Source organism: Phaenicophaeus curvirostris, chromosome 11, assembly GCF_032191515.1.
Source record: "Phaenicophaeus curvirostris isolate KB17595 chromosome 11, BPBGC_Pcur_1.0, whole genome shotgun sequence".
Lineage (NCBI taxonomy): Eukaryota > Metazoa > Chordata > Aves > Cuculiformes > Cuculidae > Phaenicophaeus > Phaenicophaeus curvirostris.
The window spans coordinates 2984364-3004007 of NC_091402.1; the positions used below are offsets into that span (position 1 = coordinate 2984364).

Consider the following 19644-nt stretch of genomic DNA (forward strand, 5'->3'; position numbering starts at 1 on the left):
TCCCCTCTGCACCGCAATACTTTGTGTTTATAGTGCTTGTCAGACGTATCTGTGCAGGTGTGTTAATTTGGATCAGGAATTGGCTTCTGAAATGAATCCCCTGGTTGTCCCCGCTTACTGTGCTTACGGGGGCAGCTTCAAAGTGTGCAAACTGGATTCCTTTAGATGGAACAAAACTGGAAAATGTGTTTGAGGAGCATACATCGTGTGGGCATTCAGTTCATGGGCTCAGATTCGAGGTGGGCTAGAGGAACTTGAGTGAATGTGGGGTCTCCAGCACTGCTTCACTTGACAGATCTGCTTCAGTTCTCATCCAGTCCTCATTTCATAGTGTAACTATTGCCATAGAAAGGATTGCTCATCAGAATTACTTGTATAAGATACTGCCTATCCTGTTCTCAAATATTCATTTTTGATTTTCATTTTTTTAATCTATGTTTTAGATGGTAGAAAAAAGTGTTACAGTTTTATTTGGGTTTTTTGTTTGTTTTGAAGGTGAAACAAATGGAAGTCAATTGCTTGCTGCACACAACAGTAAGCCGAGACTTTTATTTTCCAGGTGTTTGAAAAACTTCATCTGGTCACTCCAGAAGTAGAAGCAGAGCAGATCTTAATGTCACCAAATTCCTTTATTAAGCTTCAGACAAACAGGTCAGTGATCAGTTTTCATACTGTGACTTGTGTGAGCAGTTTATCAAAGCAGTAAAGCAGTTTGGTTGAAGCAAACTGTTTCAATCCTTTAGAAAGAATATCACAGTACATCCATTTAATACACAGCTTCTCTGGTGGTTAATAGTGTGTTAACCTTGCATTAGTTAGATCTAGAAAATTTATTCAGTATTTGGAACTTTTAGCTCCTTATTTTAAAAGGTGATGAGCCAGTTAAAGCGGCAGCCGGCTTCCCCTGGAGTTTTTGTGGGCAGTCAGGTCTTTATGGAATGTACTTCTCAATTTCCTATGCAGGAGCAATGTCTAGATTTTGAGATTGAAATGTCCTTGCCAAATGAGAAGTCCTTTTTACAGAATCTGTTTTGAAAGACTCACATTTCCGACCTGAGACGTGGTTTTCCTAGCATAATACTCTGCAGATATGGACAATAGGAGTCTCCTGGGGGCAGGGCTGTAGATGCATCCCCTTTTCCAGTGACCATGTTCGTCCTGCATCTGCTTTTGAAATAGTTCTATAGGAGCACTATCATTCGTAGTCACTTACTGGTGTTTTGCTCTCACTTATGAGCAGTTTTTCTGATCAATTAGTCATTAAGTTGCTGGCTACCAGGGTGTACGTTCCTTTGTCTTGCTCTTCACTGTTCATTGTGGGAGCCCCTGTGACTGAACTCTACAACCAAACCCAATTACAGTGCTGCCAAGAAAAGAGCAACTAAAATCTGTCTGTAATGTTATTTTCCTAGGATACTGTAGGGTATTTCTGTCTCAATGGAAAAGCTTAGGAGAAATAAAAATTCATTTGCACAACTTTTAGAAGATGCCATAAGTGATCCTTAAAAGTAGCTAATGTCTCAGAATGCCCACTAATTACAGTTTATGAACTTGCTTACTTGATAAATATGCAGATATCACAATGAGAGTTATTACAGAAATTAACCTTGTCTACAAAGCCATTTTCAGGAAACTGATGAGATCTCCTTAATCAAATCCTGGACTAATCTGTAATAACAGGGCTGGCCCTGGCAGACCAATCTCCCTCTAAATATTATTTACATAAAACGATGGCAGAAGCTGCATGTTGTAGCCTTAGCTGTTATGATTTTGCATCAGTAAATGGTGACCTTGCAGGACAGCAGATGCAAACTAGATAATATGTGCCTAAACCCAGATAAGACTTCTTCCAAGTGAGCTTGAATCAGATCTTAAACCTTTCTTTCCTTGGTAGAGCACAGACTTTTCTGCTTTTGTTGTAGTCACATGGAAAAAACACCTACCATATAGCAGTCTTTTAGGTTTGCATAGTATACTGGTGTAAACTTGGTTTGATTCATCTAAAGGAGTCCCCTCTTGTTTTGTTTTTCTGTTTTTGTTATCTGAAGAGACCCAGTGGCTTCCCTGAGTTACCGTGTCCTGGACGGACCAGACAAAGTTCCTGTTGTAAAAATTGATGAGAGAGGTTTCCTCAGCTCTGGGTCTTTGATCGGATCCTCAACGATTGAGGTGACTTCAAAAGAATTGTTTGGGATCAACCAGACCATCATAGTTGCTGTTAAGGTAGGATCATCTCTTTCCTTGCAGTTTGCGGTTAGCTGTACTTATTTACTGCTGCAACAGGGGTCGTTAACTGACTTGTTTTGAACCACACTTCTGAAAAATGTTAAGTATAGGAACAGTCAGTTCTGAGCTTTGGAAAAAAGTTTAGTGTGCTAAATTGGATGGATAAACATTAAATCCCAGCAAATTCTTCAATTTGGTAGATTTTACAAAAAGGCCTTTGTGTGCATATGCCTTTAAAAAACCAAAGTTTGTCCTAAAACTCTGCTAGAAGACGATTACAGAAGTTCAAATAAAAGATGTATTGATGTCATAAACACACATTTTGCCGTGTGTGAAAAAGCAAAGTGTCACCTGGAGTAATGAAGGTTAGTGTGGCACCTGGTGTGAGGCGATACCTAGATTTTCAAGACATTAGCCATGTAACTGTGCAGGGCCAAAAAAATTCATTTTCTCTGGTGTTTCTCAGCAGTTGAGCTGTTACATAGAATGAGAATCTGCATGCGAGAGCCTGTCCTATCCGATGCAATAATTCATCTTGTGTTGCTTGTGTTTGGTGAGCTGGCAAGGAGGATGTCCAGGGCTGCTCTGTGTGCCTGACCCACACTGAAATGCGGATGTTTCAGGGAAGGACAAAAGTTAGCAGTTTGTTCCCAGGCTAATGAAACATCTTTCTATCTCAAAACTTCATCTGTTGGTTGAATGCTATTCTATGAAGTCTAATGTACCTCACTGCTTGGGCATAAGGGAATATCTGTCCTTCATTCCTGTTCAGACATCCTTGTGCCAAGAACTTTCTACATCAGGCAATATGAGCCTTGAGACACCCACTGCTCCGCTTCCTCTTATCCCTTTTTACTCTGTCAGCATGTTTCCTATGTCCCAGCTAAAGGAGAAGGACGCATTATTGAGTGCTGATTGTTTGTAAGTTAAATTATTATGATTGTTGTGAAGTGTCTTGATGGAGGCTTTTTTCAGTTCAGATTTTGGTTTTACTATAATGTTCAGCTTTGTCTGTAGGACAACACGTCTCTCTGCCTGGGTGGAGGATGAAAAAAGAAATGGTGACTTAGTTTCGCTAACGCTGTTCCTGCCGCGAGGCAAGTGGCAGCGGATTTCTGCAGCCCTGTTAGAGATGACCTTGTTTCTTCCCTTCACTGCTGGATCCAGCGAGTGAAAAGACATGAAATGAGTTTGGGGTTGGCTCAGATGACATTTAGTCAGTACATGGTGGTATGGAAGTCAAAATCCCCCTTTGTGTGTTCTTCCCATACACAGTTAGGTTGTCACAAAAGCTGTGCAGTCAGTGCACTATATTAAGCTTGTGAGCTCTTTGTAGTAGGAACCATCTCAGTTCAGCATCTTGAACAACCGATTTGTTTTCTTGTCCTTATTAGGACTATACTTCTTTTATGGAACTGATATTTGTGAGCTCGCAGTAATCCCGTGAGGTGGTATAGTGCCACTGCCTTCATTTTATGGAGGAAGAACTGAGAGTCTGAGTGCTTTTGCTGAAGGTCACGTAGAAAAACTTGTGACAGAGCAAGAGATGAGCCCCAATCTGTTGTGTCATTCAAAGACTGAGCTCTCTCCTTCGCGCCGTCCTTCCTTTCATAAGTTCTTGTTTCATCTATTTACAACTGTACACAATTAAGAACCAAACTGCTGCAGCAGCATCACATAACACTTAGACCTTCAACTTTGCTCAAAAAAGACTGTCTTATGTAAGCCAAGGAGGATGGTGGAAGTACGAGGTGACTGTGCTTAGCACGGAAGCAAGCCAAGCACTTGCCTGTACCAGCTGCACTCCACAGAATGTTTTTGTAAAATAAAAAAAAAAACATTAAAACCTGCGATACTTTAACAACAAATAGCTGTTTTCATCAATGTTAAATGTAGCTGTTTTCCCTTGTGGGACAGTTTCTGAGGCTTTAAAGTAAAACAGGCTTGAAAATCTGTCAGGGAAACTGTATTTGTCTTAGCATATAACCTCAGCTAGCTGGGCAGATGACTCTCTGCACTGAGATTTTAAGTGATTATATCAGCCTGGGGAGCAGACAGTTACATATACTGATATTCTAGGGACTTTTTTTTTTCAGGCTTACCATGCAGTTTGCCCAAGGCCTAATTTGTCCTTCTCTTTTTACATTTTGATATGTACTTTTTCAGATTGTGGAGTTTTACATGTTAGCTGAGCCTCTTATGTCATAAAAAAGGGGCTTTCCTGCGAGAGAAGCTTGGGGGCTGCTTTTAAAATAGTTTTCTCTATATATTTGAGGAGGTTTTGCTTTATCTAGCCTTCCATTATTTATTTTCCAACAGCTACAACAAAAAACAGATGTAGTTCATAGGGTGGCCTGGCTGCAGCGTCACACCGCCCGCAGCGCCGAGTGTGCCCAGTGCTGGTCAGGAAAGCCACCGCAGCACAGCTCAAGAGAGAAAACAGAGTTGTTCTTTCTCGTGTTCAAGTGCTCTGTCACCCCACCACAGGCCTGTTGGAGGGGTGGCAGTTTGTAGTGGCTGTGAGTTTATTTGACCAGGATCACTAGGGAACAGCTTTGCAGCAGCTTTTGCTCATGTTTCTTCTTCTGGGCAAACCTTTGCTGAGACAGAGCCAAGGCTGTTAGGAACTGCTTGTATCATATTGGTTTTCTCACGATGCAGAGGAACCCGGTAAACAGTGACAGTTTCATCCCTTACTCCTACATACATCACAAGCGACTCCTGTTCTAGTAACTAGTGAATGAATTATACTTTCTACTTCTAGAAATGCTGGGGGAGAAGTCTAGGGGGAACTCGATCCCTTGCGCATCCTTGGAGCCTTTAGCAATTTTAATTTATAGGGTAATAATGTAGTTTCTGAAGTCTGTGATGTGTGTTTCTACGTCATTACGTCTTGCTTCTGTTTCATAGAATCACAGAATGGTTTGGGTTGGAAGGGATTATTAAAGCCCATCTAGTCCCGTCCCACTGCAGGACCAGGGCCATCTTTGATGAGATCGGGTTGCTCAGAGCCCTGTCCTGGCCTTGAACACCTCCAGGGATGGGGCATCTACCACCTGTCTGGGCAGCCTGTGCCAGGGCCTCCCCACTCTTGGTGTAAAAAACCATCTTCCTTCTGTCTAATCTAGATCTACCTTCTTATAGTTTAAAACCATTACCCCTTGTTCTGGCACTAGTAGAGAATAATGCTAAGAAATATCTGATGTGAGGCTGTGAAGGTGATGGAGCCCAGTTCTTCTCAGCAGTGCTCAGTGACAGAGCAAGAGGGAGGACACACAAATTGGAACATGTGAAATTATCTGAACATAGGAAAGCACTTCTTTACTGTGGTGGCTGTTAAACACTGGCACAGACTGCAGAGACAGATTGTGACATCTGCGTCCTAGGAGATGCTGAAGACCTGACTGCACGTGATCCTGGGAAAGCGGCGCTAGCCGAGCTTGAGCAGGGGGAACTGGACTGGGCAGTCTCCAGAGGCCCCCTGCAAGCTCATCTACTCTGGTACTATGAACTATAAGAACTGGTAATGAGAGTGCCGTGTCTCAGTAGTCGTGTGGCTGAACATATAGCAAGTGGTTTTTAAAGGAAGCTTTGTATATTTGCATAATAACAACTCTTTTAATTTCTGGTTTTATAGAGACACAAAAAAACCCAAATTGATTTTGCTTTTTGCTGCTGATTTTTTTTACAGGTCTACCCCATCTCATACCTAAGAATCTCCATGAATCCCATTCTGCACATGCAAAAGAAAGAAGCATTACTGGCTCTTCCCCTGGGAGTGACGTTGACGTTTACAGTCCATTTTCATGATAACTCTGGAGACACTTTCCATTCACATAATTCTGTGCTCAACTTTGCAACAAACAGGTAGGTGTCTATCATGAGTGTTAATTGCAGAGAAGGAAAAAGCCAAATGCACATAGCCCAGCCACAGGAAGGAAATTGTTCCAAACAGGCTGAGAGAGTTGGGGTTGTTCGCCCTAGAGAAGAGGAGGCTTCAGGGGGACCATAGAGCAGCTTCCAGGCCTGAAAGGGGCTCGAGGAAAGCTGGGGAGGGGCTCTGGACCAGGGAGTACAGGGTCAGGATGAGGGGAAATGGTTTTCAGCTGAAAGAGGGGATATTGAGATGAGACCTTAGGAAGAAATGTTTTGCTGTGAAGGTGGGGAGGCCCTGGCTCAGTCTGTCCATATCAGTTGTGGCTGCCCCATCCCTGGAGGTGTTCAAGGCCAGGTTGGATGGGGCTCTGAGCCACCTTATCCAGTGGGAGGTGTCCCTGCCCATGGATGGGCTTTAAGGTCTTTTCCAACCCAGACCATTCTGTGATTCTGTGAAGTGAAAGATATAGTTTGGACTGGAATTAGCAAAAAAATTATTTCATCTCTGAGGTCTTCAGAGGCACCGTAGCAGAAAGAAGAGTTCCAGTTAGCAATTGATATTTTCTGGCAGATGGAATGTTCCCCAGATAAACATGATCACTAGCGGGGCCTGCTGAGGTACATTTCTGCTGTAAGTGACTCTGAAACATCAGATTGGATACCTCAGTGGCCTGTATCAACACTAGATCTTACCGGCATTTGCCTCGTCCTGCCTCCTGTCTCCCAGTGTTCGGTTACACTAACTCACTCTAGGCTTATGTAACAGGGTGAACGTTCTGGATCAGGGGCTGTCTCTTCAGATATGCTCATACAGCCGTTGCACAGCAGAGCCAGGCCTCAAAAGGCTTTTTGGTCTCTGCCTCAGAGAATAATAAGTCTTACAAAACAGCTTTCTTTGGTCATTAAACGATTGCTACCTCCTTTACTATAGCTTGTTTTCTGCAGAGCACCTTGTAGATACAACACAGTGATGGTGATTAAAAAGGAAAAAAAACAGGGGAGGGGTTAAATGCAGGATTTTCTTTTCTCCTACCTAAATGGTCAGCAGAAATTTCTATAGCATACAGAGGTCCCTGCGATAACACTGCCCTAGCTTCCCAAACTGATGTAACAGAGCTGCTTCAGCGCAGGGCTAATGATCAGCCCTGGAGAGAGAGAAGTGCTGTAGCTCTGGTGCAGCACGGTGCTCAACCAGCCCTGCTGCTGTCGGGACCTGCGCTGTCTCATACAGGTGCTCAGTATGTCAGTCCACTTGGGAACATAGAATTTTGGTGAAAAGCAGAACTTGGAGTCAAATATGATTTGGCTTCATAAAGTTATGGATGGTAAGCTGCAGGGTGGTATTTAAATTTCATAGAATCATAGAATCATGGAATGATTTGGGCTGGAAGGGTCCTTAAAGCCTGTCCAGCTCCTCCTCCTGCCATGGGCAGGGACACTTCCACTGGATCAGGGGCTCCAAGCCCCATTCAGCCTGGCCTTGAACCCCTCCAGGGATGGGGCAGCCACCACTGCTCTGGGCAACCTGGGCCAGGGCCTCCCCACCCTCACAGCAAAACATTTCTTTCCAAGATCTCATCTCAATCTTCCCTCTTTCAGCTTGAAACCATTTCCCTTCACCCTATCCCTGCACTCCCTGATCAAGAGCCCCTCCCCAGCTTTCCCGGAGCCCCTTTCAGCAGTGGAAGCTGGTCCGAGGTCCACTTGGAGCCTCCTCTTCTCCAGGCTGGACAACCCCAATTCTCTCAGCCTGTCCTTGAACGAGAGGTCTCCAGCCCTCAGATCATCTTCGTGGCCTCCTCTGGACCCGCTCCAGCAGTTTCATATCCTTCTTACGTTGGAAGTTCCAGAAGTGAACACAGGGCTCCAGTATTTCTTTGCCTATTAACTCCCTGAGAAAAGAGACTGATTGCCTCATTCTCTAAGTTCTGTAGTCCTTAAAATCAGGAATCCCACACATATCTATGACCTCAGTATTTCATAACAATGTGAGAACTGAAATTCACTTCAGTAGCACCACAACAATTTTCATGTTTTCCTTATTTTGCTAGACTTCATTAGAAGATACCATCCCTGATAACAACAAGTCAATCATTTAAAATGGTTCAACCTACTGTTAATTGTGGAGATAATGATATTAGTAAACTTGCCTTTATATAAAAGCATTTCTTTTTATCTGTAGAGATGACTTTGTGCAGATTGGGAAAGGAGCCACGAACGACACCTTTGTAATCCGGACTGTAAACACAGGTTTGACTTTGCTTAAAGTCTGGGATGCAGAACAGAGTGGAATTGCAGACTACATCCCCCTTCCTGTGCAACATGCCATATTTCCTGAGCTCACGGATGTGGTGGTCGGCGATGTCCTCTGCTTGAGCACTTACCTGATCAGCCAAGAAGGTGAGCAGCACGGCAGTTGCTGGGGTTGTGCAGCCGTACAATTTGACATCAGTGTGACACTTTCTCATTCTTGGGAAAACTAAATGCATAATTTATGATGTTTATTCGGAATCAAATGTCACTGTTCTTGTTAATGATAAAAATAGGTTTGATCGACTCCTCTAATGTTAATTGTACCAAGCAAGATGTGTGTATTGAACTCACGAGTATCAGACTTTAGATATTTCTCTTCTGGTAGCCTAAAAGGCTTGGGGTTTGTGGGAATCGTGCAGAGTCAGGACTGTCTAACTTACCGTAGATTCATTTGGTTGGAAAAGACTTCTGAGTTCGAATCCAGCCATCCCTGTCCATTGCTGAACCAGATCCCTGAGCACCTCGTCTGCCTATCTTTTAAATCCCTCCAGGGATGGGGACTCATCTGACTCCCTGGGCAGCCTCTGCCTGTGCCTGAGAACCTGTGCAGTGAAGATTTTTTTTTCCTAATATCCAATGTGAACCTCCCCTGGTGCAACTTGAGGCCATTTCCTTAACTTCACTGACTGTATTTTATGATTATTATTAAGGGACATTTGTCAGCGTAATTGCATGTGACTTTGGTGTTGGACTCCCAGCCTTCTAGCACGGGACACCCTAGAATCTACTCGATGGATTGGGAAGCGTGTGCGCTCATGCTTTCCATGTGGTGGGTGAGCACACGCGAACACCAGTGTGGTCTGGAAATGCCGCAGAGGTTGATTGAACGCTCTCCAAATGACGTGTCTTCTCAGGGCTGCTGGGCACATGGAGCTCCTCATCAAGTCATGTTCTACAAGTTGACTCCAAGACCGGTGTGGCAGTGGCAAGGGATTCTGGTGTTGTTACTGTCTATTATGAGATTCCTGGATTACTTAAAACCTACAGAGAGGTGAGGCACTGATGAATCCTACCAGAACTGCTGATGTTTCTTTCCTTCAGGTGGGCCCTCACCAAAAATGTGATGGATTTTTTGTTTGTTTGTTTGTTTTAAATATTTAGAAACTTTCTTCTTAAAGGAAAATGTATTAGAAAAGCAAATGGCTGGGAAGTATTTGGTACATGTCCAAACAAGTCATGTTTTTTTTAATCATCTGTGTTAAGGAGGAAAACTTAGCCTAGTGGTTTCTGGGTTTAGTCTATACTATTCTTATATTGTACATTCTGATTCCCTTGCTTGGCTAAGTTGTTTCCAGATGCTAGACAGTTTTAGAGTATGGCTGCCTGTATGGATGGAGCTTCACTGTAGGAGGAGATGCCAACAAGAACATTCTGCAGGGCTGGACCATGTTACCACAGATCACTGATCAGAGCTACTCAAATTACATTATTTTGTTTCTCTATAGTGCAGTCATACTGTTGACACAATTCACTGTATCAGCAAACATAAGCACTAGATATTCTTTTTAAATTAAATTTGGACATGAAGCTTTATGCCTATTAACTTATGAGGGTTGAGTAGAAAGATATAAAGTGGTTTTACTGGCTTAAATTGCCTTGAAAGGCAGTTTCTAAAATTAGAGTAATGTAGGATTTCTTGTGAAACCCCACTAGGAGTCCTGTGTCCAGTTCTGGAATCTCCAGCATATGGAGAATATGGAACTGTTGGAACACATCTGGAGGAGGCCACAAGATGATCTGTGGGCTGCAGCACCAGCTGTGAGGACAGGCTGAGAGTTGGGGTTGTTCAGCCTGGAGAAGAGAAGACTCTGAGGAGACCTTATAGCAACCTTCCAGTAGCTGAAGGGGCTACAAGAAAGCTGGGGAAGGACTGTTTACAAAGGCTTGGAGTGATAGGACGAGGGGCAATGGGTATAAACTGGAGAGGGGCAGATTTAGACTAGACAGAAGGAGGAATTTCTTCATGATGAGGGTGGGGAGGCCCTGGCCCAGGTTGCCCAGAGAAGTTGCGGCTGCCCCATCCCTGGAGGTGTTCAGGGCCAGGTTGGATGGGCCTTGGGCAGCCTGATCCAGTGGGAGATGTCCCTGCCCAGGGCAGGGGGTGGAACTGGAGGGGTTTTGAGGTCCCTTCCAACCCAAACCACGACCTCCTGTTCTGTTAGGCATATAAGGATGTGTGCGTTTCACAATTAATCTAACCTGGTTTTGCCTTAACTTTTCTTTATTAAAACTGGTTTTGGTAAACAATCTTTTTCTACAGATAGTGATTAATGCTCCTCAGAGGACCACGGCGATGCACGTAAGTGGAGTGGAAACAAGCTTACAAGGAGTTGCAGCCTCAAAAGTGATAGTTTCCGTTGGGGAAAGGAATAACAATTTGGAAGGTATGATGAAAAAATGTCTTTTGACTACCTGTTGTTGTATGTTTCTATATTCACAATGGATGCATTTGGTTTCAGTTTCGGGGTTTTTGTTGTTTTTAAGGGGCTGTGAAGTTGGTTTAGTGACATCTCTGTGAACCTCTAGTGGCTTACCAGAACCCCAGAAGCTCAAGAAGAGTGTTAGGGCCACATTGCAAAATTTGGAGAGTGTTCTGGGACACTATTAAGATTTTGGAACCGGTAAAATCACTAGATAATAGAAGCATCAGTTTTAATCACATTAAAAAAACAAACAACAGTTAAAGGGCAGTCAGATGATTGTTTACATGTGTATTTTCTCTCAGTTGCCTTCTTGAAGTTACTGGGTTTTTTTACTGAGCGTGTTTAAAGTAGTTTAACACTTAGCACTTGTTCAAATACTATTGCAATTGTTCTTTATGTAAATCAGTAGCCTACCAAAAACCAGTTGCCTAAAACACAAATCGTGACTCCCAGGATAACTTATTAACAGACACATCCGAGCTGAAAGTTCTCTCCCATTCATTCTTTCCTGTAAATAAATTAATCCTGTCAAAAAAACCCCACAACATATAAAATTTTCCTCTGTTGTCTCTCTGGGATCAGACCCACAATAAAACAGCGGGGCTGTGATTCCCAGCTTTTCTAAGATCATAACCTTGTAAAATTATTTCAGAAGGGGGCAGAATAACCTGATATTTCAAGCTATGGTTTTCTTTAAATTAATTAAGATTTAATTAGTTATAATTTTCTAATTAATTAATTAGATATTATTTTTTTTCTTCCCCTTAGGGGAGTGCTTGCCTGCTCAGATTGAAGCCATCGCTGAATTACAGCCACAGTCCCTTATCAGTTGCCATATAGATTTTAGCAGTGATGTGTTTGTCTTCCCAGCACGTGATGTTTTCATAGCAGAACCTGGATTCGATGCAGTTTCAGGTAAGATGAGTCAAGATGCCACATGCCAGGCAGACGTCCTGTGGTTTCCTCCAAATGCCCTTGGACCCAGCAGATTTACTCTGAATCTTCTGAGCTTTGCTGTGTGAAATCTCAAGTTTCAGTGAGTTGTTAGTGAGTGGTCTCCTCGTTTAACTCTAGGGTATTCTCTGTGTGGAAAAACCATGGAGCTGTTTCCAGAGAAAGCCAGAAGTCAGTAGCTGCCCGTTTCCTGTGTTTTTCAGAGAGGAAATGGTCTCAGGTTGCACCAGGGGAGATTTAGATTAGGTACTAGCATAAATTTATTCACTGAGAGGGTTCTCAGGCACTGGAACGGCTGCCCAGGTTGGTGGTTGAGTCCCCATCCCTGGAGGGATTCAAAAGACAGGTAGGTGAGGTGCTCAGGGATATAGTTGAGCAGTGGACAGGTACAGTTGGGCTCAATGATCTCTAAGGTCTTTTCCAACCAAATGATTGTATGATTCTATGTTTATTTTACTTGAGAGGTGAAACAAACTTTGATATGTCAAATTTAGGTCAACTTTTGCCAATTACTACTCGTGTATTGGTAGGTAAGTAGGCAGCGGAGTGCTTCCTTGAGAGAGAAGTGATGGTGTTACAGAACATATGCGTCACACACTGAAGTCACACACTTTGCAGAGGTGGCAGCTGCCATCTTCTACTCCAGTTGAATTGTACCAAAAATTGATTGCCTTGTGTATAACAACTTTGAAAATAATAGAGGGCCCTGTATTTGTTAAACTTCCTCCTTCAGCTGGTGCCACTGAGCGTTCTGGTGGTAAATATTCCCAAACTGGGTATCTCTGCAGCTGTAACACCTGGTGGCTCTTTTAGGTGTTTGCTTGCCTTTCCTGTATACTTGAATGCAGTGGAAGTTGAGACTAGGGATAAGAGAAGCAGTCATGAGTTTTAATTTTGTACCAAGGATCTTGTAGTGATAGGATGAGGGGCAGTGGGTATAAACTAGAGAGGGGCAGATTTAGGCTAGACATAAGGAGGAATTTCTTCACCATGAGAGTGGTGAGGCCCTGGCCCAGGTTGCCCAGGGAAGCTGCGGCTGCCCCATCCCTGGAGGTGTTCAAGGCCAGGTTGGATGGGGCTTGGAGCCCCTGATCCAGTGGGAGGTGTCCCTGCCCATGGCAGGGGGGTTGGAACTGTATGATCTTTAAGGTCCCTTCCCACCCAAAATGTTCTATGGTTCTACCCTTAGATTTCATTACATTATGCTCTACAAATAGTCTTTGTGTTTGATGCTGATGTTCTACAAGCCTTGCTGCTGTAGATATCACAGTGTAACCAGCATCGGTAACCAATATGAGGGAAATGGCCTAAATGTGAGAATCACAGAACTTGGTGTCAATTACACCTGCTGAATTCTTTGTGTTCTGCAATTTAAACATTTCTGGAATTTATCCTGTTTTCAAACCTCCCTGCACAACCAGAGCGCTGTCATTTCTTATGAAATGTAGAATACTTATGTATCCCCAAAACAACGTATATAGGGACTTAAAAGTAGGGGAAATTACTAGATATTGTGGAAATGGAAATAAAAACATGAAAGTCAACAACATGTGTTAGTGCTTCATGAGTACAATGTGATTTTAAAAAGAGCCAGAACACCACGGACTGCATGGAAATAACATTAATTATCCATTAGATTAGTCCCATTGTGTAAAACACTATTGCACCATGTATAAGGGATAGTCCCTGCTTCTGTTACTTCATTATGTTAATTAGAAAAAGGAAAACCTGTACCTAGCAAATCCTTCTTGTTACTTGTTCTTTGTATCTTCCATAGTGGGGGAATTTTTTACTGTCTTTTTTGCCAATAGTAGACGACGAGGTCCCGTAAGAGACTAGAAACATGGTGAGTATCTGGCCTTTAAAGAAGCTTTTGTAATCAATAAATCATCTCTCCACAGAACTGATGATGGTGGTGGTAACTGACTCAAATTTTAACATTGGGTGAACAGAAAATGAAATCGTGTTCTGCTGAATTTGCTCCGCTCCTGTCTGTGCAATTTTGCTCATGGCTTCATCTAATTATAAAAGGAGTATCAGCATGCAGGAAGCAATTACATTTGTTATCTATTCTCTCTGGTGACCAAAGAAAGAACCCGAGGGAATGGCAAGAAGATGTGCCAGGAGACGGTTAGAATGGGCATTAGGAGAAGGTGATGGAGCCCTGGAACAGCTCCCAGGGAAGCAGTCACAGCCCGAAGCCTGACAATATTCCAGAAGCCTTTGTCCAACGCCCTCAGCCCCACGGTGTGAATGTTGGGGTGTCCTGTGCAGGGGCAGGAGTTGGACTCGATGATTTTTGTGGATCCCTTCCAACTCGGGACATTCTATGATTCTATGTTAAATTTTGGTTTCAGTAAAGCCTTTCTATCAACATTAGCATAAATGTTAGATTCCAAGTGGAATTGAACCTCACTGGCACCAAAATAAAATGTGACAGGGAACTACCATTTTAGAGTTTGGATCATGATATCTTTTTGGGACAAGAAATATCTTCTATTTAGTACTGGGGTTGTGATGCTCAGACCAGCAGACACATTGTCCCATTCACCTACACACTTCTGATCCTCCTGTTTGTTGAATTTGACCCCACCTCTTTTAGCTGCTCTTTAAAGATGTCACAGGAATCTATGTTGACATGGGCAGAAACCCCCTAAGATGTGCAATTAACACTCAAACTGCTTTTCTTTCCATAGGACACTACACCTGCTCCATCACCATGCACAGGCTCACTGACAAGCAGCAGAAGCAGCTCAGCATGAGTAAAACTGCCCTCAGAGTGACAGCTTCGATCCGAGGCAGCCACTTCTCTGGGAAGCAGATCAGCACAGAGGTGCCATTCAATCCTGGGTTTTATGCTGACCAAACAGAAATGCTTTTAAGTAACCATTACACAAGCTCCGATGTGAAAATCTTTGGTGCCACTGAAATTCTTGATACCCTGGAGGTGAGTGTGTTGCTGGACAATATTACAACACAGCTGAAAGCATTTTGAACTGTTAGATGCAGCTTTCCAACCAAAGGCACTCTGTGCCGCCTTTACAGTGTCAAGATTGTTCCTGAGATGATTTGGAAATACTTATCTTGGAATGTGTTCCTCCACAGTTTTCCCTTTTGTTTTGGGGTAGTAGAAATAGATTGGGCTCCCCAGTGCTCTGGCTGGGATGTGTTAACCAGCTCGCAGGCTGGGAGGCAGAAAATCTGCCTGATCCCTAGTGGAGGAGGAGGAGGTTCTTGCCCACGGTTCTTATGTGTTTGACTGCCCAGTAAGGGATGCTTTGATTTTTGCTTGTTTGGGGTTAGCCCAGACCCACAGAAATGGCAGTTAATAGAGCAACCTTAACATGAAACAGGGGTGAAGTGCTGCAGGTGTTACTGTAAAGTCACAACCAAGTCCAACTCCTTATCTGAGCTGCTCTGTTTCTGTGGAATGCCGTATTTCCGCTGTGTGGCCTGACAGATGGGTAGGTGCTGTGCGTTCTTGAGCAGTATGTTTCAGGCTGGTTATTTTCCCTTGGCAGGTGAAATGTGGGTCACCAGCAGTGAAAGCATTTAAGAAAGAGAAATCCTATGGGCTGCCTAGTTATGTAGTCTACACCGTTAGTCTGTCTGATCCAAGAGTTTCAAGCCAAGCATCCTTATCAACCACTCTGACGGTCTCCAGTCCTATGACTGACCAGTCTATCACTATCCCAGTGACAGTGATTTACTTGGCTGACCGAACCGGCGCGCCAGTGAGACGTAAGTTTATCTCGAGTCTTCCTATGCCAGAATAAACCTCCAACTTCCATTAACGTTCATGAGTTTATAAGATTTAGTATGTTAACATCTGAGCTGGCAGGTAACATTATCATTGACATATAGGCTGCTCACTGTGACCAGAAGACTTCAATGCAGTTGCTCATTATGGCAGAAGCTGAGCATGTTTTCCTTTTGGGTCAGCCCAAAATACTCTGTTGAAGTTGGCATAAGTGTAACCCAGTGCTAAAGTGTCTGAAAGTATTTTTTTTTTCTCTGCTTGCTCTTAAGCATGCCTTGATGTTTTGAAAACAGCTTAGCGGTTTAGGGCTGATAAAGTAGAGAATGTCCTTAAGTTGTTCTTATCATTGTATTAAGACATTGTGTATTGATTGCTTTAGTTGTCAGTGGCAAATTTTGAAGACTGCATTGGAAATAGTCACTAGAATCGAAGTTGTGTTATCTAAGTTGATTAAATTTATTTGCTCTAAGTAAAAACCTTCTAGCTACTTCAGTTTGAGTTAAAAACTATTAACTCTTAAAGCAGATTGGAGAAGATGCTCTTTTAACTCAATATTGTCTCCTCTTAATCAATTCTACAGCAGGAGCCAGTCTGTTCCAGCACTTTCTTGATTCCTATCAAGTTGTGTTCTTCACGCTTTTTGCACTGTTAGCAGGGACAGCTGTTATGATTATAGGTAAGAAAATGAAAGATTGCAGAAGTGGGTTTTTTTCATAACTACTTATAATACATCAGCTGTAAGACATAAAGGAATAATTTCCATGTGAAATGATTTTGTTGTCTTGTTGGTGGTGGTTTTGGGTTTTGTTTTTTATAACATTTTGCAGCCTATCTTGCAGTTTTGTCACCGAAAGATCAGCACACTCATCCAGCGTTTACGCCAAGGACAACTCCTCAACACAGCCTTAACAGTAAGCAGCTGTTACCCAGTTCTAAGGGAATTAATTGATTAGTCGAGCTATGGCCTTCAGCTGGATGTGGAGAGGGATGACTATGGGACCTTCGTTCCCCCTGCTCTGCTCCCCAACCTCCCCCTTTACCCAATGCAAATTCTTTTGAAGCTCTTGGTCAGCTTCAGCCACGTTGGAAATAGGGGATGGGTTGAAAGTGTAAGAATTCATACAAATCACCACATGGGTGGAGGAGAGAGATCCACAGTTTTGCTCCTGCTGAGGGAAAGTAAAGCAGAGCGGAGCTGCTGTGAGGATGTGCTTGGCTCCTCAGTTCCTGCAACATCAGACTAGCTGCTGCGCCCCAGGTGCTGTGAGCTGGGGCTGCTGTAGGAGATGGGCAAGGGTGAATGTTCGGGGACAAAGGACGCAAGCCTGTAGGAGGTGTAATCGTGTTGCTCAGGGAATAATTTTTCTTCACTGCTTTTTATCTGGCAGTCATGTTTTATCTCTTGCTTTATTTTTTTTTTTTAAATTCTTGTTTTACCCACTTGCAGTGTTGCAGAATGAAACTTTAACAAATAAGCTAAAAATACCCCTTCACTTGGAAGGTCTCTAATCAATATTAAACCAAAATTCTTCCAATTATAGATGTATGTAAGTTATGGTGAGCTGCAGTCCTGTTTGTAAAAACTTGTGCCTGACGCTTCGCTTAAAATAAAGTGACTTCAAACTGAATGTTATTTGCTGAGGTACTTAAAGAACAGACTTAATCTGTTCTTTAATTAAGGTCCTCAATAGGAAGACCTCCAAAATTTTGATAGTTATAGATGCCTTTTCAACAGGCAGCCAGCTAAAGGGGTTATTTCTCTCTGAATGGATCATTAGACTGTCTCACCAGGTGTTCCAGCAGGTGATCACCAGCAGTTAGTTGTTTCTTATTTCTTCTACTGTTTCTTAATGTGATGGGTTTGTTGTTTTTTTTTTTGCTTTTCCCCTTGTGCTTTAGGTTTCTCTGCATCACCTGTGCCTTCCTACAGCTCTCAGTCCTTGAGCAGGAGCATGAGCCCATCATCCACGCTCTGGAGCACTGATTATGGCTCACGTTAGAGGCAGTAGGACTCCTTTTCGTGCACTAGGGCTGGAAAATACCAAGTCAGTGCCTTGAACAATAGCAAATTTAGGAACTTTTACAGTTGTGTTATAATTCAAGTCATCTCTTGAATGTCACTAGCTTCATAATTGTTTGGGGTTTTTTTCTATTTAGAGCTCTTGAAAGTTTTTTTTATGTTAGTGCTTCAGTTCTCTAAAATGTGTTTTGTCTGCTATTTCCCACTCAGTTGACAAGGATGGCTGGGCAGAAAGCGGTGTTTATGCTAAGAGAGCTTTCTTGCACTCTTCAAGTTATGTCTATGTGGTAGGGACAAAAAAAATGTATTTACTTTTTTGTAAGTTAACTTTATTTCTAATGGACTTTTATAAGAACGGAAGTTGAAAAACAGGTCGAATATGAGCCAAAAATATGAAGGATTGTATATTTCAAAGAATTAGTTTTTTATTTTGAGTTCCAAAGCCTCAGGAATGCACTGCACTGATAAATGTTCTTGCGTTTAGCCTTACAAAGTGATTCATCACCGTAATTTGCTGTTTTAACATTAGGAATGCTGGAACAACTGTGAATAACGTGGAGGTTATTTCCCGACAACAAAGAAAGAAAAACAAAGCTATCTTAGCGCAGCTTTTTGGGTACAACTGCAGTATTCCTTTCTTGTTACTGTAAGCACTTTTATAGGCTGAGAATGTGAAAGCATGTGCCTTCTAAGAGGACCTTTCTTCTGGTAGTAAATATTCTTAATCGAAGGCAGTTCTCTTACCTGTGTTCTGCTATAAATGTAATGCATTTATATAGCTTATCTCACACACACAAGTACCTCAATAGAAACTGAGCCTTCTGTTATTACCACTGGTCACCTGCTGCACTGGAAAGTGAGTGGCTTATTTCCCACTTGCAGCGAATGAGCCTTTTCCATGGATTCAGGCTGCCTGGCTCTGGTCCATTCGCATACTACCTGATACCACCACACCCGGAGTCTTAATTTAAACTATGCAGCAAGATACTGCTGGTATGACCAGACCCTGGGACATCGGTACCTTAATATCCTGCTAATAAGAGCTCGTTCCTAAGTCTGTAATACACAGAGTAGCGTTTAATTGTGTGAAGTATTAACTTGGAGGTTTTTTTGTTTGGTTTTCTTCTTGTCTGGCTGAGACACATAGATACAAAACGCACAATTCTGGGTACCAGGCAGGTAGTCACTGCAAGCTCTGTTGTGTTTTGCTTCCTAAACCAGATGACAGTGAGGTATGCTGACCTGAACTCTTCTCCAAACTGATTTGAAACAGATCAGAAGGAAATCTTTGTTCCAATTCTTAGTCCTGGTGTACTGAGAATAGGAAAAGAAAGCCCTGAGGACAGAAAAAAAAGTATCTCTGTTGGCATCCTTTATTTTGAGGATTACAGTTACAGTAACTTTTAATCTGTAAGCAGTATTTTTCAGCTGTTGGGTAAGGGCTTTGTTTACACGTGACAAGTTTGAACTGTGAATAATACTCACTGTGTACCTGCTCCTAAGGACCCTATGAAAGCAATGGCAATTGTTTTGGTCTTTCAGCATTTCATGCAAAATACATTTTGCACAGAGCTGTGCGGGCAAGTAGTCGGAGGAATGGGCTGGTTTGGTTTTGAGCAGTATTGCAACAAAGCAATGTTATTACTCATTATTATATTGAGCCTTGTGTAATTTATTGGCTAGTTTTGGAGAAGTTGTGCCTTACGTGCTAGTGCTACTTGAAATTGACAATTTGGATGTAAATACTTTGTTATATTTAATAAAGCTTTGTAAGATCCCTTTAATATGCTGTTGGTGAACTTGCTTGTGTTTTGCCTGTCCAGTATCTAAGCACTGGGCTGTGTTATGTGTCCTTCACTTCTACAGCCTCTCAGTGTTTGCAGTTGTGATTTACATTCTTAATTTTCACTTTTGTTGACAATGTAATGTTTTTAAATATTTTGACGGTCTTTCATCTAGCATTTGTTGTCAGGGGGGTGTCCCCGTTTTCACTAAGCATCTTCATCATTTGCTGAAGTCGGTGGTGGCTGAAGAAGTGGCTCTTGGTTTTCCAGGTTTGTTCAAACTTCCCA

The 19644-nt window shown here is 42.6% G+C and overlaps 1 protein-coding gene across 2 annotated transcripts in view; it reads left to right on the plus strand.

Annotated features, from left to right (window-relative positions):
• Nucleotides 1-19356, plus strand: part of NUP210 (nucleoporin 210) — a 72156-nt gene extending 52800 nt beyond the window's left edge. Inside the window, exons 29-40 of one of the 2 annotated variants that reach the window (XM_069865644.1) lie at nt 560-651; nt 2049-2223; nt 5918-6093; nt 8285-8502; nt 9270-9406; nt 10676-10799; nt 11607-11753; nt 14489-14739; nt 15314-15533; nt 16133-16228; nt 16380-16463; nt 17452-19356. In XM_069865644.1, coding sequence (XP_069721745.1) covers nt 560-651; nt 2049-2223; nt 5918-6093; nt 8285-8502; nt 9270-9406; nt 10676-10799; nt 11607-11753; nt 14489-14739; nt 15314-15533; nt 16133-16228; nt 16380-16463; nt 17452-17552 — 1821 coding nt within the window. In that variant the 3' untranslated portion in view covers nt 17553-19356. The remainder of the gene's footprint in view (nt 1-559; nt 652-2048; nt 2224-5917; nt 6094-8284; nt 8503-9269; nt 9407-10675; nt 10800-11606; nt 11754-14488; nt 14740-15313; nt 15534-16132; nt 16229-16379; nt 16464-17451) is intronic. The other variant, XM_069865645.1, reaches the window with a different exon arrangement.
• The last annotated feature ends 288 nt before the right edge of the window (nt 19357-19644 follow it).